A 19,620-nucleotide genomic window follows, 5' to 3' on the forward strand; every position below is an offset into this window, starting at 1 on the left:
AAAATATATACATAGCAATATGTATCAGCATTCCCATTTAAACATTTCCTTATCTACTACATCTTTAAAATTTCCATTTTGTATTTTTGGAATTTTGTGTAAAAATTAAGTATGAAACGTTTCATTCTTAAAATATGTAATCTCTTGTGGTTTATTTTTAAAGATCTATTTACTTATTTGAAAGGCAGAGTGAAGAGAGAAAGGGAGAGAGAGAGAGAGAGAGAGAGAGATATCTTCCATCGATTGGATCACTCCAAAAAATGGCTGCAAAAGCAGGGGTGGGCCAGGCCAAAGCTAAGAGTCAGGATCTCCATCATGGTCTCCCACATGGGTCTTAGAGACCCAAGCACTTGGGCCACATTCCACTGCTTTCCCAGGTGTATTAGTAGGGAGATGGATCAAAAATGGAGCAGCTGGGGCTTGAACTGATCCTCACATGGGATGCCTGCAATGGCTTAAACCACTAAGGCACAATGCTGGTCCCTGGTTTATTTATTTTAAAATTAGATACTTTTATGATATATCTAAGATTAATAAGTTGGTTTTAAGTATTATAAACTAAATACAGTAATTGTATCAGGAATCAGTTCTACTTTAAAAAGATATTTATTTCCAGATAGACTAAGATTTCTCCTCTCAATTTTTTTTAACATTTAATGTAATTAATTTATTTACTTGAGAGAGAGAAAGATTGACAGAGAGAGTGAGTATGCCTGCCCAAGAGCTGCCATATGCTGGTTCATTCCCCAAATACCCAAAATGGATAGCCAGGATTGAACAAGGCCAAGGCCAAGAATTGGAAACTAAATCAGGTCTCCTACATGGATGGCAGTAATGCAATTATTTAAGCCATCAATATTGCCTTTCAGGATCTGCACTGGCAGGAAACTGTAGTCAAGAGGCAGAGTCAGGTATCAAACCCAGGTACTTCAATGTGGGAGGGCTTCTTAACCAGCATCTTAATCACTAGGTTAAATTATTTTTTAAGGACAGATATAATTGGAGATCTTTAAAATTCTTCAGATTTCTGAATGATATTATATATGACTGAATTAGTAAAATTGATTGCTCAATTACTTTCCAACTGATTTCACATACTTTTCCCCAAATAAAGTAAATTTTCTTTTATCTGTGTTTTGGAAACTGAAATAAGGTTTTAATTATATTATTTATAATTACAAATTTTTCATTCAACTGAAATGTAGAATGCATGGAGAAGGTAAAAGAAAACAAACTTTTAATTAAAGGGAAGAACAATGACTAAGGAGAGATAAATAAAAAAGGAGAAAGATTAAGCTGATGCAATATACTACTTGTGCATAAAATAACATCTAATGTTGATTTTTATCATGAGGTATACTCAGAAGAGGTAACAGAAACATTCCAAAAGTAACAGCCAGTTCTCAAAGATCTACATTAGGGGATTTTAACTCCTGTTTCTCAGAGCTCCGTCAGAGGCCATGGAACTAGAGAGGGTGATAAAGGAGGCAGGGCTCTGGAACATCTAATCCTGCCTCACGCAAAGTAGCTCCAAACTTTTCCTTTGATTTGCTTACAATTCTACCCAAGATTCCACTACAAAAATGTGTTTCATAGCTACTAAAAGTCACTAAGCTACACCAATGGAATAGTGTAGAAGATAACTGAAGAGTGGATTTTTTTTTTTTTTTTAGAAAAAGATAATCCTTAATGTGGTTGTAATTACCTATAATTATCTGTAGTAATTAAAAGTTGTTGGCATTTCTTAAGCAAAAAGATTAGGGATAAGGCCGGCGCCGCGGCTCACTAGGCTAATCCTCCGCCTAGCGGCGCCGGCACACCAGGTTCTAGTCCCGGTCAGGGCACCGGATTCTGTCCCGGTTGCCCCTCTTCCAGGCCAGCTCTCTGCTGTGGCCAGGGAGTGCAGTGGAGGATGGCCCAGGTGCTTGGGCCCTGCACCCCATGGGAGACCAGGAAAAGCACCTGGCTCCTGGCTCCTGCCATCGGATCGGTGCGGTGCGCCGGCCGCAGCGCGCCGACCGTGGCGGCCATTGGAGGGTGAACCAACGGCAAAGGAAGACCTTTCTCTCTGTCTCTCTCTCTCACTGTCCACTCTGCCTGTCAAAAAAAAAAAAAAAAAAAGATTAGGGATAGGATTAGTTAAAATCGAATTTAAGTGGTTATATTATATGCAAATAATAAAATAATTGAGTACTTCATACAAACATGGAATTGACTAGGTAGCAATGGCCACATCAAGAGATAAGTTTCCAAATAACTAAAAAATATATTCTATTAGGGTATCAGCAATAAATGTAAAAAATCATAGTATATTTACTGTACAAGGAGATTTCTCCAGAAATATTCTCAAAAGAAGGATTAGATCTTCTGAACACGTTCTTGAGCTCATCAAAGATACTAAAAGATCCACCAACACTCTCTGGCATGCTAAATTAAAGAAAGAAGGGAAAAATTAAGTTAGCACACATCTAATTTATAGGAAGTATACAAGCAGATACACTGAAAGAGATCAAATATTACCATCACACTTTGAGTGGGTTATAAACAATTTAGTAATTGCAAAATTTGCCAAAGAAATAATATAACTAAATGCAAACCAACTGACAAAAGCAAGATTACTTTTCTTAAAAATGGGTTATCTACAAACTAAGGCATTCATTAAAGAAGCATCAATAAATACAATGTTTGTTAAATATGTTAACAGTCATCCCACACTATAAAACAGTCTATTATCTTGAGATGTTTATCCCACTTACATGTTTACCTATCACTCACTAAATGAAAAATTAAGTAACAGAAATAAAAGTGAAAGTATTAAAGATTTTAAAAATATACTAAAATATAATAAACTGAGTATTTTCTTATTGCATCATGGAGTTTAGCATAAAACAAAAATGGTGATACACAAACTCTTAAAATTCTTTAAAGAGCAAAATAAGAACTAATATTTGTGGAGCACATTAATAGCCTTGGAAATGTTTTTACATGCATTATCTCAGCTGTTTCTTTTACCAAACCAAAAAAAATCACAAAAACCTAAAAATTAAATTTCCACTTTAGCATTACAAAAATATTACGGATTAAAACTTGAGATATCTCTTAGAAGGCTGGTAGTTTTGGAAGACCTGAAGTCAAGAGAATAGAAGCCACTTTTAGGCAACATGTTGTGTAGGTGCTGATGCAGTAGTGTAACAGTATGCATGTCTGGAAAGACAACCGCAATGAGAATATAAAACAGCACAGATTCTATTCTGTAAGTAATGTGAATTCATTAAAGGTTTTTGAGTAGGAAAGTAATATGATTAAAGTGTATGTAAACTTTTGTTGTTTTAGTTCAAAACTGACAGGTTTCAGTTTAAAATGAGGAAATAAATATATATAAATATATACATGTTGCTTTTGTATACTAATGAAATTTTAGTAAACTAAAATCACTGTGCTAAAGTTCAAAATCATAACATGAAGAACTCATAATAACAAAACAAAACAAAGGCAGGGGCAGGGTCAAGCCGGGGAGGGTAGTGGGCCTTGGGGGCATATCAGGTAAAAGATTTAAAAACATTTCTTAAAGATGGAAAAGTAGATGGATAAAAAGGAAAGCTGTAGTCTAGAATTCCTTTGACTACAAAAGGGTTCAAAGCAGTGGGGAGCTAATCTGTCTAATGTCAGGAGAAGGAGGAATGCAGTTGACACAGCAATTAATGAAATCCATCTCTCTTCCTATTTCTGAGTCTAGAGCACAGATAGCTTAGCTTTCACCACTAAGGCAAATTCCTGATGATTCTTCTCTAAAGAAACAGAATGGACTGCCAGGAAAAGCTCATATGTATAGTGGGATGTTGGCATCAAAGTAATTAAGTACCTTTATTGTATACTGGTCAGTTGCCTAAACAAAAAAAAAGTCAGGACTGAAATAAAGCCTCAGTGGTGTCACCAAGTGTTAGGTTGCATCCTAGTGTTAGGCTGTATTCCCTAAATGAATGTAGGGAATGGAGCACAAAGTCACAATTTGGTAGCCAAGGATGCATTTTTCCAAGATACAAAAAGTGCCATATGGGGGCAGTAGTGGCCCTAATAGTCTTTTTTTTTTTTTTTTTAAGATTTATTTTATTTATTATTTGAAAGTCAGAGTTACACAGAGAGAGGAGAGGCAGAGAGAGAGAGAGAGAGGTCTTCCATCTGATGGTTCACTCCCCAATTGGCCACAACGGCTGGAGCTGTGCCGATCTGAAGCCAGGAGCTTCTTCCGGGTCTCCCACGTGGGTGCAGGGGCCCAAGGACTTGGGCCATCCTCTACAGCTCTCCCAGGCCATAGCAGAGAGCTGGATAGGAAGTGGAGCAGCCAGGTCTTGAACCGGCGCACATATGGGATGCCGGTGCTTCAGGCCAGGGTATTAATCTGCTGTGCCACAGTGCCGGCCTCCCTAACAGTCTTTCAAAGTATAGCTGTTATTAGGTATTTGGGGAGTCCCTAAACATCCACTGGCATATCTACACAAGAGCTCCTCAAAGAGTAACCTCTCAGGGACGAGATCAAAAAAGGAAAACATTTACTTTTACATCATTAGAAGAAGTTTCCAACAGCTTTCTTAAATATAAATACAGTCATGTGCTGTATAACAAGAGTTTGGTCAAAGACCACACATACAGTAATGGCCTCGTAAGATTATAATGGTGCTGAAAATTTTCTGTCACCTAGTGATTTCATAGCTGTGGTGAATTTATAGCACAATACATTACTAATGGTTTGTGGTGGTACTGATGTAAATAAATCTGCATTGTGAATTGTATAGCACATCTGATTATGTATGATTTATAACACTTGATAATGATAAAAACTACATTACTGGTTTATATATTTACATATTATACTGCTATTATTTTAGAGTATACTCCTACTTATAAAAAAGCTTACTGTAAAGCCTTGTATTGCCTAAGGAGATATGACAATAAAATGTAGTGCAGTATCCTACATAGGATCCTTGAACAGAAAAGGGACACTGGTAAAAGCAGTATATTTGAAGCTATGGACTTAGTTAAAGGCTCCGTTTAGATTTATTGATTGTAATACATATTACCATACTAATGTTAGATGTTAATAATAGGGGAAAGTGGCAGGCAGGAGTGTAACGTGGAAATTCTCTATACAACTTGCTTACTTTCTCTGTAAACTAAACGTGTTTAAACAAATGATGAAGGGGCTGGGGCTGTGTTGTAGTGGGTAAAGCTGCTGCTTGCAGTGTCAGCATCCCATATGGGCGGCTGGTTCGAGTTCCGGCTGCTCCACCTCCGATCCAGCTCTCTGCTATGGCCTGGGAAAGCAGAAGAAGACGGCCCAAGTCCTTGGGCCCCTGCACCCACATGGGAGACCTGGAAGAATCTCCTGACTCCTAGCTTTGGATTGGACCAGCTTTGGCCATTGTGGCCATTTGGGGAGTTAACCAGTAGATGGAAGACTTCTCTCTCTCACTCTGCCTCTGCCTCTCTGTAACTCTGTTTTCAAATAAATAAATAAATTTTTTTTTTTAAGTGAGACAACTAGCTCTCTTAAAAAAGAAAAAAAAAGGGGCTGGCGTCGTGGCTCACTTGATTAATCCTCCGCCTCTGGCGCTGGCATCCCATTTGGGCACCTGGTTCTAGTCCCGGTTGCTCCTCTTCCAGTCCAACTCTCTGCTGTGGCCCAGGAGGGCTGTGGAGGATGGCCCAAGTATTTGGGCCCCTGCACCCACAAGGGAAACCAGGAAGAAGCACCTGGCTCCTGGCTTTGGAGTGGTGCAGTGCCGGCCATAGCGGCCATTTGGGGAGTGAACCAATGGAAGGAAGACCTTTCTCTCTGTCTCTCTCTCTCACTGTCTATAACTCTACCTGTCATATATATATATATATATATAAAAAGAACTGAAGTACTAAAACATGGATGAGTGTTGAAAACATTTTGCTAAGTGAGACATTAGTCAAGATAAGAGTCGGAGAACTCAAAAGGCTTCCATAGCCTTGGAAACTCATGACTGGAGCATAGGGAGATTACTGATGCCATAAACAGGAGTGTCAATTTGTAAAGTCAACAACAGAAGTCACTGTGCACTTACTCCTCATGTGGGATCTCTGTCCTTAATGTGCTGTAAATTGAGATTTAATGCTATAACTAGTACTCAAACAGTATTTTTCACTTTGTGTTTCTATGGGGGTGCAAACTGTTGAAATCTTTACTTAATGTATACTAAACTGATCTTCTGTATATATAGAAAATTGAAAATGAATCTTGATATGAATGGAAGGGGAGAGAGAGCGGGAAAGGGGAGGGTTGCGGGCGGGAGGGAAGTCAGGGGTGGGGAGCCAATGTAGTCCATAATCTGTACTTTGGAAATCTATATTCATTAAATAAAAGTTAAAAAAAAGAATAAAAAAAAGTGAGACATTAGTCACAAAAGACCACATACTCCATTTATATGAACTATCTATAGAAACAGAAAGTAGATTAGTCACTGCCAGGTTGCAAGTGTTTGTGGGGTCCAGTTAGGAAGAAATAGGGAGTGACTGCTAAAGATGAAGTTTCTCTTGGAGGTGACTAAAATGTTCTAAAACTGGCTGTGGTGAGGATTGTATCATTCTGTGAATCTACTCAAAAAACACTGAACTGTATGCACACTGTACACTGAATAAGTGAATTGCATGGTAAGTGAATTATATCTTATCAGAGCTCTTGTTAAGGGAAGAGAACCGCTCAAAGCTAAGATGGAAATGTCTCTCTTTTCTTTTTTTCAAAGATTAATTTAGATCCAAGATGACTGAATAGGGAGAAGTCGTACTGACTGACTTCAGCCACAGATATCAGAAAAACAAAGGACAGACCACATTACCAGGGGACTGACAACAAAAAATTTTCAGTAGAGAACAGACAGAACAGACCACAGACTCTGTGGAGCTGTGAGGAGAGCACACAGACAGCTGCCAGCTGTGGGCTGTGCCACACCGGTGACCCCTGCATAATCATGGCCAGAACCAGGCTGGGAAGCGACATTTCCCCAGGCAAGGTGAGAGAAAGCTGCTGAAGCTTACACTCCCGGCGGCTTTTACTGAGGAAGAGTTCCACAGTCCTCACTGCCTTTGAGTATGGCCTAGGGAATGGCAAGGGGCTGAGTAGCTACTTTTCTTCAGGAAGGGAGGTCATGCTGCTTCTCTCTCCTCTCCTCACCAGACTCAATTTGCTGAGGTGGAGCTGCACAGGCCTCGGAGCTGAGAGGGACATGGTTGTGGCTGGCGTCCTGTGCACCTGTGTGGTCTGACTGCAGAAACTCAGAGTTCCCTACTCAATGTGGATAGATGTTGCAGAGGGTTCTGAGAACACTCTACAAAGTGGGTTGATGTTTTCTATGGTGCGTATGCTTGTGCGGGTGAGGTATACAGGCACTGAGAGCTCACTCTAAGCCATGAATCGGCTGGTTCACCTTGGCACAGAAAAGAGCTGGGATTGAGAACACACTAGTTGGTAAGAACCCTCTCCCCCTGCTGACTGCAGCCAGAGGTGCTACACCACTCTCATCTTGGTGTCCTTCTGGACTCTTACTCCACCCACAAACACTGGCTAGAGCTCTCTGGCTCCACCCAGCTCACCTCCCCAGAATGCCAGCCCAAGTCTCAGGCATTCCACTGACCCAGAGAGGCACATTTCTAAGAATAAGGCCTTCAATAATAATAATAAAAGAAAAATCCCCAAAACATTCCCTAGATGCATAAAAACCAACACAGAAACACAAGAAACCTAAATAAGGAAGGCAATATGACTCTTCAAAAGGAATACAGGAATACATTAATATTGGACTGTGAAGAAAGGGAGATAAATGAAATGCCTGAAAAGGAATTCAAAAGAATGATTGTAAGGTTACTCAAGAACACAGAGAAATAGTTACATGAAATAAGGAAATTCACATAAGACATTGGAAGAGAAATTGTACAAAGAGATAGAGATATTGAAGACAATTCAGACAGAAATAGTAGAAAGGAAGTATTAAATAAGTCCAATAAAAAATACAGTGGAAAGCCTCAACAACAGAGTTGGTAAGGCAGAAGGAAGAATATCTGACCCAGAAGACAGGTCTTTTGAAATATTTCAGTGAGACAATAAAAAAAAGAAAAAAATTATAAAGACTGAAAAAAAGTCTTTGGGATCTATGGGATATCATGAAATGACCAAACATACAAGTCTTATGAGCTCCTAAAGGTTTGGAAAAAAATGAACAGCTTAGAAAACTTAGTTAGGAAAATAACACAGAAAATTTCCCCAATTTAGAGGAAGATACATATATCCAAATACAGGAGCTCATAGAACTCCAAATAGGCATGATGAAAGGAAAGGAAAGGAAGGGAAGGGAAAGGACAGGTCCTTACCACAATACATTAGAGTAAAATTTTCAAAAGCAAAACTTAGAGAGAATATCTTAAAATATGCAAGAGAAATGCCAGATCACCTTTAAAGGATCTCCCATCAGACCAACAGCAGATTTCTCAACAGAAACCCCTAGACACCAGGAGACAAAGGAGAGATACAGTCCAAGTCCTAAAAGTAAAAAACTATCAACCCAGAATACTTTACCCAGCCTTCCAAGGCACATTAGCAGAGAGCTGGATGGGAAGCAGAGCAGCTGGGACTCGAATCAGCACTCATATGGGATGCCAGCATCGCAGGCTATGACTTAACCCACTGCTCCACAACACTCACCCCACAATCATATCTTCAGGTTAAAAAGTTTTGAACCACTAGATGGAAGATAACTCACTCTCTCTCTCTTTCTCTTTCTCTCTCTGCCTCTATAACTTTTCTTTCAAATAAATAAATAAATCATTTTAAAAAGTTTATTAAGTATCTAGGATAACATATAAATGTACCCATACAAAAATAAATAAATAAGGGAGAAAAGAAAGCTTTTCCCTACAGTATAATTTCACTTAATGAATGTGGAAGAAATGATGGAAATAGAAGATTGTTACTAGATAAGCAAGTACCACAGTATTAACTGTTTCTACCAAGAATCATCAAAGAATGCCAACATTAGTAGGTTAAAGTTTGATAGAAAAAAAAGCACATTTGCATAGTCACATGTTAACTTTCCACAATATTTATTAATTATAAAGGGAAAACAGTTCACAATGAAGAAACTTGGCAGATGCCATTTAACAAAGTCACTGAAGTTAACATCACCAATACTAAGATGTTGATATGAACTCCTTGAAAAGATACCCTGTGAAAGACTCAGCATCACTTATGAATATTCCTGCCCTACATGGGTAACCTTAAATTAATCAGGAGGAAATATCAAACTCAAATGAACATTTAATATATGTTAGCCCTAATTCTACAACTCAAATTTAGGTTTCTTGTGGTTAAAAATCATAATTTGAATTTCTCAACTGTCTGAGAAAGTACTAAGTAAGAATAGATAATCAGTATTAGATAAGGCAGTAATATAGTGTCTGGAATGGATTACTTCCCCACAATGGTACTGGAAACTCAATCCGTAGGAATCTAGATTTTTACTCTTTGTAAAATACAGACCGGCACCATGGCTCACTTGGTTAATCCTCTGCCTGCAGCGCCGACACCCCAGGTCCTAGTCCCTGTTGGGGCACCGGGTACTAGTCCCGGTTGCTCCTCTTCCAGTCCAGCTCTCTGCTGTGGCCCGGGAGGGCAGCAGAGGATGGCCAAGTGCTTGGGTCCCTGCACCTGCATGGGAGACCGGGAGGAAGCACCTGGCTCCTGGCTTCAGATCGGCACGCAACACCGGCCATGGCAGCCATTAAAATGAACCAACAGAAAGAAGACCTTTCTCTCTGTCTCTCTCACTGTCTATAACTCTCTCTCTGTCTCTCTCTCTCTCACAGTCTAACTCTGCCTGTCAAAAAAAAAAAAAAATACAGATACTTATGTCTACCTCATTGAGTGAGCCAAGAAATAAATGAGTTGATATATAAAGAGATAACTTTTGAAATCAGAGTACTATGTCAATGGAAGTCATGATTACCAACTCTTTACATAATAACAAAATAATTTCAAAGTTATTTAAACTCACCTTGAAAATCAGAATCAGCCTGTGTTAAAACACTCAAGAACCCTCCTAAAAGATTTTTCACAGTTCCCTAAAGATTAAAAAATGAAACATTAAAAATTAAATGTCTATTAGTTCATGGAAGCATGAAATAACTATTATACCACAATAAATTATTTGATGAGTTCTCCTGTGTGTATATATACACATACACATACATACAATATGATTAGAAAGAATGCTATGTGTAGAATTATACTTTTCTTTTTCATATTGTTAATTTTCTGATTTTTTCAAATAAGGACATATATTAAAATTACATGCAATTTTTAGAATGCTACCCATTCTCAGAAATATACAAGGATTCATTAACAACAACATTAATTTTTATGCTACTTCAAAGAAATATGGAATTAGAAGATTTTAGAGTATCACTCATAGGTAAAAATACCTAAAGAATTAAAAAAGATACATAATCATCACAAGTAATTTTCAGACAAGCTGGATTATAAATAAATAGGTAATTGAAGTTTGAGTCTGATAAATCTCAATCACATGTGGTGCACCTTCTTACCTGTTGCATAAGCAGGAAAATATTCTTTTCTTTCTGCCTGATAATTTTCAAAAAACTCTCAAATACATGGGCAAGTACATCAAGTTTAGCTTTACTACCAGAAAGTAAACTTAGCTCCAGCATACAAATCTCAGGATATATTATTTCCCCTTGATTAACACTTTCAAGTAAGTCATTTGGACTGATTGATGTACCGAAACCTTCTGCTTCAGGCTTTAAGGTCAACCCTGAAAAGAGAAAAAGAAATCATTATTTTATTCCCTAAACACCAAATAAATATTTCAGGTTTATTCCTCATTTAGGAGATTTAGTAACAAAAATGCTATTTATAAGATGTTTACAAAACTTTTTCCTATATTATTTTCGATTACAGTATATATTCTGAATAATTAAGCCTTATGGATAGTTTGAAGTTTAATGAATAGTCTTAAAAGTGACTTTTACCTTTTAGAAAACTACAGATAATATCAACAGTAATTTTTACTGACATGTGATACAGATTCAACACATCCCTCCAACAGAACTGGAAAAAACACTATGTTCTCAAACTTTCTGACCCTCAAATACATAAATCTCAATTAGCCTTTCCCAGTGACAACAGTAAATTTAGCTACTTGGTTAGATGAATTTTAAACTCTATCTTCATAAATGAGAAACAGATATTATTTCACTTATATTGAATCTTAGAAAATTTGACTGATATAATCTTAAAATAGACAGCTGTGCTCTTGAACACTTTTCATATAGTTAGGAAATTTGTAAATTTCTACCTAGATTAGAATTCTTGAGGTTGAGATTTAGCTAGAAACATAAAAAGGAGGAAATCTACCACTATAAAATCACACCTGTATCATGAGAAACCTACCATTAAACCAGTATTTTTTTAAAAAAAAGCACTGGCCACAGATCTATTAAGTCCTTTAGATAAGATTATCAGTGACTTCCTAGTAATTCCATGGGAAAGAAAACATGAACTTTGAGGAAGATAAACTACCCTAAACTTCATGAAGACTAATAGTCCTGGGTCATTCATAAGGCCAGCACATATAAAGATGGAACTTTCCCAGGTATCTTTTGGCTCTGATGAATCTGTCTTTTCCATTATACCCAAGTTTTAAACCCAGAAACCAAAGATCATAGGCAATGCAGTTCCATCCTAAGGACAAGCAGGGCTGCAGTTAGAGCATCCTTGGATGCCACCAAAGAAGGCTTGAATTCCTTGTATTATTTATTTTTTATAACAAACTTCATGAAATGCTCTTCCAGCCTATGTCTGTCTGGCTAACTCTTTAATTCAGACTTCCCTGTCCAACCAATTACTATTGTATCACCAGGTTTTATACTCTTCATACTGTTTATTTCTTATAATTATCATCTTTTGCACTGGAATATAAATGAAATCAGGGACTTTGTCCCTTACCTGTGATCTTAGGCACTCAGTGAATGTTTGTAACAACAAAACATATATTACTGCTTTACATTGCATATACAAATGCCCGAATTTGTTGTGAGGATCAAATAAATTGATAATGCAATGAACTTCTTAAGTTGTAAAGCAATACAAAATTCTGAAGTGCTATTATTAGTAACCATTTTGCTAACTAACAGTCTGACTGGCAGACCCAGTCACAAGTGTTTCAGTGATATTTTACCATCATCCTGGGTTTCACCATCGTCTGGATTGCTTTCACTATCTGCTTCATAGCCTTCTTCTTCAACCAAAAGTCTAAAACTACATTGAGAATCCTCAGCTTCTTCTGAAAATTCACCAGGCTGAGAAGACAGTTCTTCCTCAGATTGATGACTCTATAAAATCAGTGTAATTCAAAGGTAAAGATGTAACATTCATTCCTTTTTAGTAACAAATTATTTATCAATTTAAGGACAGCTTCAATATTTTCTTTAAGGAAGGATGATCTGAATATAGTCAGTAACTGCTATAAATTATGAAATTCACTCAGCAAAATTTCACAGAACCACTCAGACAACTTAATACCTCAAAAGAGGGGGTTTCTAACAGATAGTCAGAGATCACGTTAGTCTTACTGAAATATGTATCTATTTAAGAGGAGCTTCCTTCTACTTATACAATAGGAAATGTCTGAAAACCACTTGATTAGGTGGAATTACATATATGTCATACAACTTAATGGTAAAATATGTAATATTTTAAAACATCTGTTAATGAGGGGAGATTTTAGTCATAGATTTTTTATAAATGAAATGTTTCATAAATTGAATACCCAAGGAGATATGACAATTTTTCAAAGGTATTAAAGATTTCAGAATGCAATTATTTACATATAATATCTCAGAAATCAACAGTTTCAGGATTAACTTCCTTTTTAATGCCTGTGACAAAAATTTTTTTTCTTACAAAAATGCTACTAATACCCTCACTTCAGAAAATATTTTCCCTTAAACTCAGAGTACTTTATCATTGCAATAGCAATAAGAGGTAAAGAAGGCCATTAAACATTTTATAGGATAACTGATTGATTCAGTAATAAGATGAAGGCATTAATAGCTATTAAATAAGTTTTAAAATTATGAGATACAGTAACATAAACTATTACGGCAAAACATAAATAACTTCATATATATATTGCTAGGCCAAGGAGTTAAGTGGTAATTTATGAAAAGGCCAGGTGATTGTTAATTAAATGTAAAAGAAATATAAAAGGAGAGGGAAATGAACTGAGTATACATCACAAAGTTTCAGGGAAAAAATTAAATTCTTTAGAAAAAATGTTAAGCACCAAAAAAACATTGACTACTACTTTTCTACGCAAATACTAGTCCTTTTTATGATGTGTAATTTAAAATTGATTTCAGAGTTCAAGAAAGAACATAAACCAAATCATTATCAGCCCACATTTATCAGTTACATGAGGAGACCTCAAAACATTCATGGAAAATGGAATTAAAAGATAAAAAGTGTCAACTTATTTCTCAATATGAGCCCCATCAAATTCAAAAACTACTTAGTCCATTCCTAAAATGTTGAAAATCCTAGGAACTGAACTTTGTCAATGTGGTCCTTTTTCTATTATTAATTGAAGAAAAAATGAGCACCTTTAATTTATTATTTTTTTAGGATTAGGAAACAAAAAGAAGTCCAAAGGAGCCAAATGAGGATACCTTATGATTTTGCATCAAAACTGTCATAAAAATACCCTCATTTGATGAGAGGAATGAGCAGAGGCATTGCCACAGTGGAGAAAGTACTCTCTAGTGAAGTTTTCTGCTAAAGTTTAGGCTTTCTCAAAACACATCCTAATATGCAGATATGACTATTCTTTGGTCATGCAGAAAGTCAACAAGCAAAAATGTCCTGAGCATCCAAAAACACTAGTACATGATTTTGCTCTTGACTGATCCACTGCTGATTTGACAAGATCACTTTCACCTCTTGGCAGCCATTGCTTTGGCTTCAAGACTGAATTGGTGAAACCATGCTTCATCTCCTGTTACAGTTCTTCCAAGATATGCTTCAGAATCTTGATCTCATTTGTTTAAAATTCCCAATGAAGACTCTGCTCTTCTCTGGAGCTGGTTTGAGTACAACAGTTTTGGCACCCAGTGAGCAGAAAGTTTGCTCAACTTTTAATTTTTCTACCAGAATTATGTAAGCTGAACCAATAGGAATATATGCACTCTTAGCTCTTATTTCTACTGTTAATTGCTCATCATCTTCCATTAAGGCATGACAGTTTATCTTTTTTTTTTCCTTGCAAACTTACTGGGCTTCATCTTCAACATAGTCATACCCTTTTTAAAATTGGTTATCAATTTGTAAACTACACATTTCTTTCAGGCCTTGTCTCTGCTAACTTTTTGTAATACAACAAAAATGTCACCATACTTCTACCCAAGCATCACCATAAATTTGATATTTATTCTTGTTTCAATTTTAGCAGAATTCATGCTGCTCTGATAGTGGCTCTTTTCCAAACTGATGTCTAATCATTCCTAGTGCCTCAAACTACATCCTGTTCAGATAGGTTAACAAGTTAGTATGAGTTTACTTTGGTGCAAAAACATTTTGAAATCATGCAGTTTTCCCATAACATACACTTTCCATGAACTTTTTGAAGATACCCTGTGTCTAACACTTATCAAATTAAAAAATAAATTTCATCTCACTGGGAGTAATTATCAGTAAATTTCCAGATCAGATGAAGAAAGGCATATTGTTCCCATGTTTTTTATGAGATTAGGGCACTGATGAAACATCAGTCCCATAAGACTCACAGAATTCACCTAATCAAATCCTGGTCCATATTTTCTAACTATCAGTGTCCTAGTTCCATCCCACACATTTTTTCCCATGTTAGTCATACTAAATAACACAATTGTATGTTCTTCATACCTTCTCAGTGACAGTATCACTATTTTCAAAATCTGCTGAATGATTCCCCAGGGCAACTCGAAGCAGAGCATCAAATAAAGGCTTTGCTAATTCTGTTTCAATCACCTTTGACTGGGAAAGATGGTCCCTCATTTCCAATAATATATTTTCCACAGACAAGTTCTAAGGTAAAATAAAAGACACTTAAGAATATTAATAATAAGCTTTTAAAAAAGTAACAAATAATAAATTGACAATTATTTAGCAAGTAGAAAACCAGACCATTTATTTGCAGTTAATTTGAAATTTAAATGACTGCATAAATACTTGCATTTTATACAAACATCCTACTGTTAAATTAATAACATTTTTGTTTATCAAATACATTATTCATTTGGTTTTAAATTTCCTTGTATCCTAATTTAATTATGAAAATAATTCCTTGAAACATCAGCGTTTTGATTAACCATCTCTAAAGTTTACAAATTCCTTATTGCTAGATATTTCTTTTCTTTAAAAAAAAAAAGATTTATTTATTTGAAAGGTAGGATTACAGAGAAAGAAGGAGAGACAGAGAGTGAGGTCTTCCATCTACTGGTACACTCCCCAAATGGCCACAATGGCCAGGATTGGTCCAGGAGTAAGCCAGGAGACAGGAGTTTCTTCCTGGTCTCCCATAGGGGTGCAGGGCCCCAGGCCTTGGGTCATCCTCTGCAGCTTCCCCAGGCACATTAGCAGGGAGCTGGATGGAAAGTGGAGCAGCTAGGACTCGAACTGCTGCCCATATGGGAAGCCAGTGCTGCAGAGAGAGTTTAACCCACTAGCCACAGCACAGGCCCCTAGAGATTTCCAAGACACTTACAAATGGTACTTTTCTAATTTTTTTTCCTCCCTCTGTTTTTTACTCCTTCCCTTCTATGTCTGAAGGAAGTTCTTGCTACTTTCCTAAACCAGGTGATGAAATCATAAAGATGGCTAAAAAACTGGCTTCTCTCTTTGGAAGACAACAAGAAACAGATATGTACAAACCAGATATGATGACAACCATATACCATAGCTATAAACAAAGTACTTTGAGGAAAGAAAAGAAAGAACAAGAGATCTGTCAAGGCCGGCGCCGCGGCTCACTAGGCTAATCCTCCGCCTAGCGGCGCCGGCACACCGGGTTCTAGTCCCGGTTGGGGCGCCGGATTCTGTCCCGGTTGCCCCTCTTCCAGGCCAGCCCTCTGCTGTGGCCAGGGAGTGCAGTGGAGGATGGCCCAGGTGCTTGGGCCCTGCACCCCATGGGAGACCAGGAAAAGCACCTGGCTCCTGGCTCCTGCCATCGGATCAGCGCGGTGCGCCGGCCGCAGCGCGCCGGCCGCGGCGGCCATTGGAGGGTGAACCAACGGCAAAAGGAAGACCTTTCTCTCTGTCTCTCTCTCTCACTGTCCACTCTGCCTGTCAAAAAAAAAAAAAAAAAAAAGAGAGAGATCTGTCAAAAGTGTCCTAGGGGAGGAGCTGCATTTGATGGACAGCAAAGAACAAGAAGGAGAGAGCAGATGCAGAAACAAGGGAAAGACCGTACCAGGTAGAACATGTACCAAAGCACAGAAATAATAGCAAAGAATGGCACTCAGTATAGTTGACTGTAGCAAAGTAAGGAATGGCAGCATAATGAGGTTAAAGAAAGAAGTAAAGGGGCCGGTGCTGTGGCATAGCGGGTAAAGCCACCACCTGCAGTGCTGGCATCCCATATGGGCATGGGTTCGAATGTCAGCTGCTCCACTTTTTTTTTTTTTTAAGATTTATTTATTTATTTGAAAGGCAGAGTTAAACACACACAGAGAGAGAGAGAGAGAGAGAGAGAGCGAGCGAGAGGTCTTCCATTCACTGATTCACTCCCCAATTGGCTGCAACAGCTGGAGCTGTGCTGATCTGAAACCAGGAGCAAGGAGCTTCTTCAGAGTCTCCCACATGGGTGAAGGGGCCCAAAGACTTGGGCCATCATCCACTGCTTTCCCAGGCCATAGCAGAGAGTTGGACTGGAAATGGAGCAGCCAGAACTTGAACCGGCATCCATATGGGATGCCAGAACTGCAGGCGACGGCTTTACCTGCTGCATCGAACGCCGGACCCTGCTCCACTTCTGATCCAGCTCCCTGCTAATGTCTGGAAAAGCAGCAGAAGATGGTCCAAGTCCTTGGGCCCCTGCCCAAGAACTATACACACTCGAGCTACAAACCAAGGTAATGGGATCAAGGCACCCAAATAGGCACCATTCCAAGACTGTGAACTTTGAAACACAACATCCATTTTACTGATCTGACATTTAATGCATAAGCTTTTCCACACGGGGCTTCTACATTCCAAACTGAACAGTAAGCTTCTTTAGGGTAAAAATGGGATCATGTGCTCTCTTTGCGTCCTCCACAGTACTTAGTACTATCCTAAGCATACAGAGCTTCTCAAAATGTAAAATCATTGAAAAGATAAAATGATAATAGTATTGTTAGAATTTTAAAAAGATGTAATTTAGGGCCGGCGCCGCGGCTCACTAGGCTAATCCTCCGCCTAGCGGCGCCGGCACACCGGGTTCTAGTCCCGGTTGGGGCGCCGGATTCTGTCCCGGTTGCCCCTCTTCCAGGCCAGCCCTCTGCTGTGGCCAGGGAGTGCAGTGGAGGATGGCCCAGGTGCTTGGGCCCTGCACCCCATGGGAGACCAGGAAAAGCACCTGGCTCCTGGCTCCTGCCATCGGATCAGCGTGGTGCGCTGGCCGCAGCGCACCAGCCGCGGCGGCCATTGGAGGGTGAACCAACGGCAAAGGAAGACCTTTCTCTCTGTCTCTCTCTCTCACTGTCCACTCTGCCTGTCAAAAAAAAAAAAAATAAATAAATAAAAAAATAAAAAAATAAAAAAAAGATGTAATTTATGCAAGATCCAGATAAGGATAAAATATTACCTGATTAGGTAACTCCAATTCCATCTTCTGTTGACTACTTCTGGCACCATGAAGACAAATGGCTAAAAGGGCTTCCAAAAGTTTTATGCTCTGAAGTAAGGTCTCTCTTTCTTGACGTATAAATACCTTTACTTCTTCAGTAGCTTCAGCAGCTGAAATTTGTTCCAAATTTTTGGAAGAAATACGCTGTGACTCTAATTCATCTAAACTGTCAGAACTCTCTTTTGAAGTACCCAGTTCTGATGGTGTAAGGTCACTTTTTACAGTCAAAGATAATAAATCTTCCTTCGATGTTATCTCAGGCTGATAAGTTTTATTTAAATCTTGCCTTTCATTTACAGTTATATCGCCTTGTCTTCTTTCTTGTTCCTCTTCAGCACTTCCAAATAGTTTCTGTATTATCATAAATATTAATTTGTGGCATACTTGGAAACCACCAAGTCTATAAAATTGTTTCTGGAAGACAGAACTCAACATGTAGATCCAACGGCACATTGACCAAATGTCTGCTGCTTGGTGCATATGTTCAGGAGAGGGCAAGACAAGGCTCTCAAGAGATAAACATGGCAGTATATGACTTAAAGGCTCGCTGGCTGTGCTGTCATAGCCAGAAGTATCTTCTGAATCATTGGCTGACTCCCTATCAGACTCTGCTTCTTTACTTACACATAAAAATGCCACACAGAGGAACAGGTTTATAGTGTTTATATGAATATCTTGGTTAACAGTCTTCCGTTTCTTTGGATAGGCTTCTTTGAGGTTGGCATAAAATTTCCTGAGACTCTGAGGAGAGTCTGAATAAGCTTGCTGGTTATGAAAAGAAGTACCTACATGTAAGGATGACAACTCCTTCTGTTCAGTACTCGGAACTGAAGCATCTTTCTGTTGCTCCCCTAAGCTGATTATCAAAGTTTCAAATGCTTTCAGCGAATGACTTCGAGTACCATCTAAGTTATTTAATTCAATTATTTGATTTACTCCATTGCAACTTAAAAACAAATCTCGTATAACCCTATGAGAGAAAAAAAAAAAAACAAATATTTTACAAACAGAAATATCATTTCTGAATAGGTACCTATACTGTTCAAATATTTCACTGCTACATGTGGTATTTACTAACTACTATCCAATTTGATTCATCAATCATCCAGCTAAAGTTCTTAGACAATGACCAGGATACCAAGTTTCTTACTAATTACTCTTACATCCTTCTTCAAACCCTGCACGCATGATTCCAGTAGTATTTAAAAAGAAAGAATTACAGGCATGCCAAATCAAATGAATAATTGGAAGGCTATGGTTTAATATCATTATTTATTTTAAAGTTGCTGTCTTAACATGAATAAAAATGTCATATATGAATATAATGAAGGTAAGTTATATGTTATGTTTTTAAATAGTATGTGTTGATTTGAAAGGACAATTGACCTATCAGAAGTTTTATTTTTAAAATATGTTCTGATGTACCAGACTTGATCATCATAAAATGTGGAAAACTCATTAATAGAATTGCAAATAATTTTATTTTTCTTTGCTTATAAGTATTTTCTAATTTTTCTATTTATGTTGCTTAGATAACAAACATGACATTTAAAAAATCGCCTTAATGTTACTGTATCAATAAGTATCATTGTATGTACATCTTTTACACAGTGACAAAATAAATTCCTTTTTCCTTTTTTTTTTTTTTTTTTTTTGACAGGCAGAGTGG

At 37.8% G+C, this 19,620-nt stretch overlaps 1 protein-coding gene across 13 annotated transcripts in view; it reads right to left on the minus strand.

Annotated features, from left to right (window-relative positions):
* Positions 1–19,620, minus strand: part of LYST (lysosomal trafficking regulator) — a 229,791-nt gene that overhangs the window by 141,418 nt on the left and 68,753 nt on the right. For all 13 annotated transcript variants that reach the window (XR_016219016.1, XR_016219018.1, XR_016219017.1 and 10 more), the window contains 6 exons: positions 17,910–18,921; positions 14,990–15,151; positions 12,270–12,423; positions 10,618–10,844; positions 10,068–10,134; positions 2,318–2,427 (listed from right to left, as the gene is read on the minus strand). Coding sequence is in view for 9 of the 13 variants with exons in the window: in XM_008268236.5 (XP_008266458.4) it covers positions 2,318–2,427; positions 10,068–10,134; positions 10,618–10,844; positions 12,270–12,423; positions 14,990–15,151; positions 17,910–18,921 (1,732 nt within the window). In the remaining 4 variants the exon portion in view is untranslated. The remainder of the gene's footprint in view (positions 1–2,317; positions 2,428–10,067; positions 10,135–10,617; positions 10,845–12,269; positions 12,424–14,989; positions 15,152–17,909; positions 18,922–19,620) is intronic.

Source organism: Oryctolagus cuniculus, chromosome 13 (assembly GCF_051225735.1).
Source record: "Oryctolagus cuniculus isolate XC-2025 breed Fujian yellow rabbit chromosome 13, ASM5122573v1, whole genome shotgun sequence".
NCBI lineage: Eukaryota > Metazoa > Chordata > Mammalia > Lagomorpha > Leporidae > Oryctolagus > Oryctolagus cuniculus.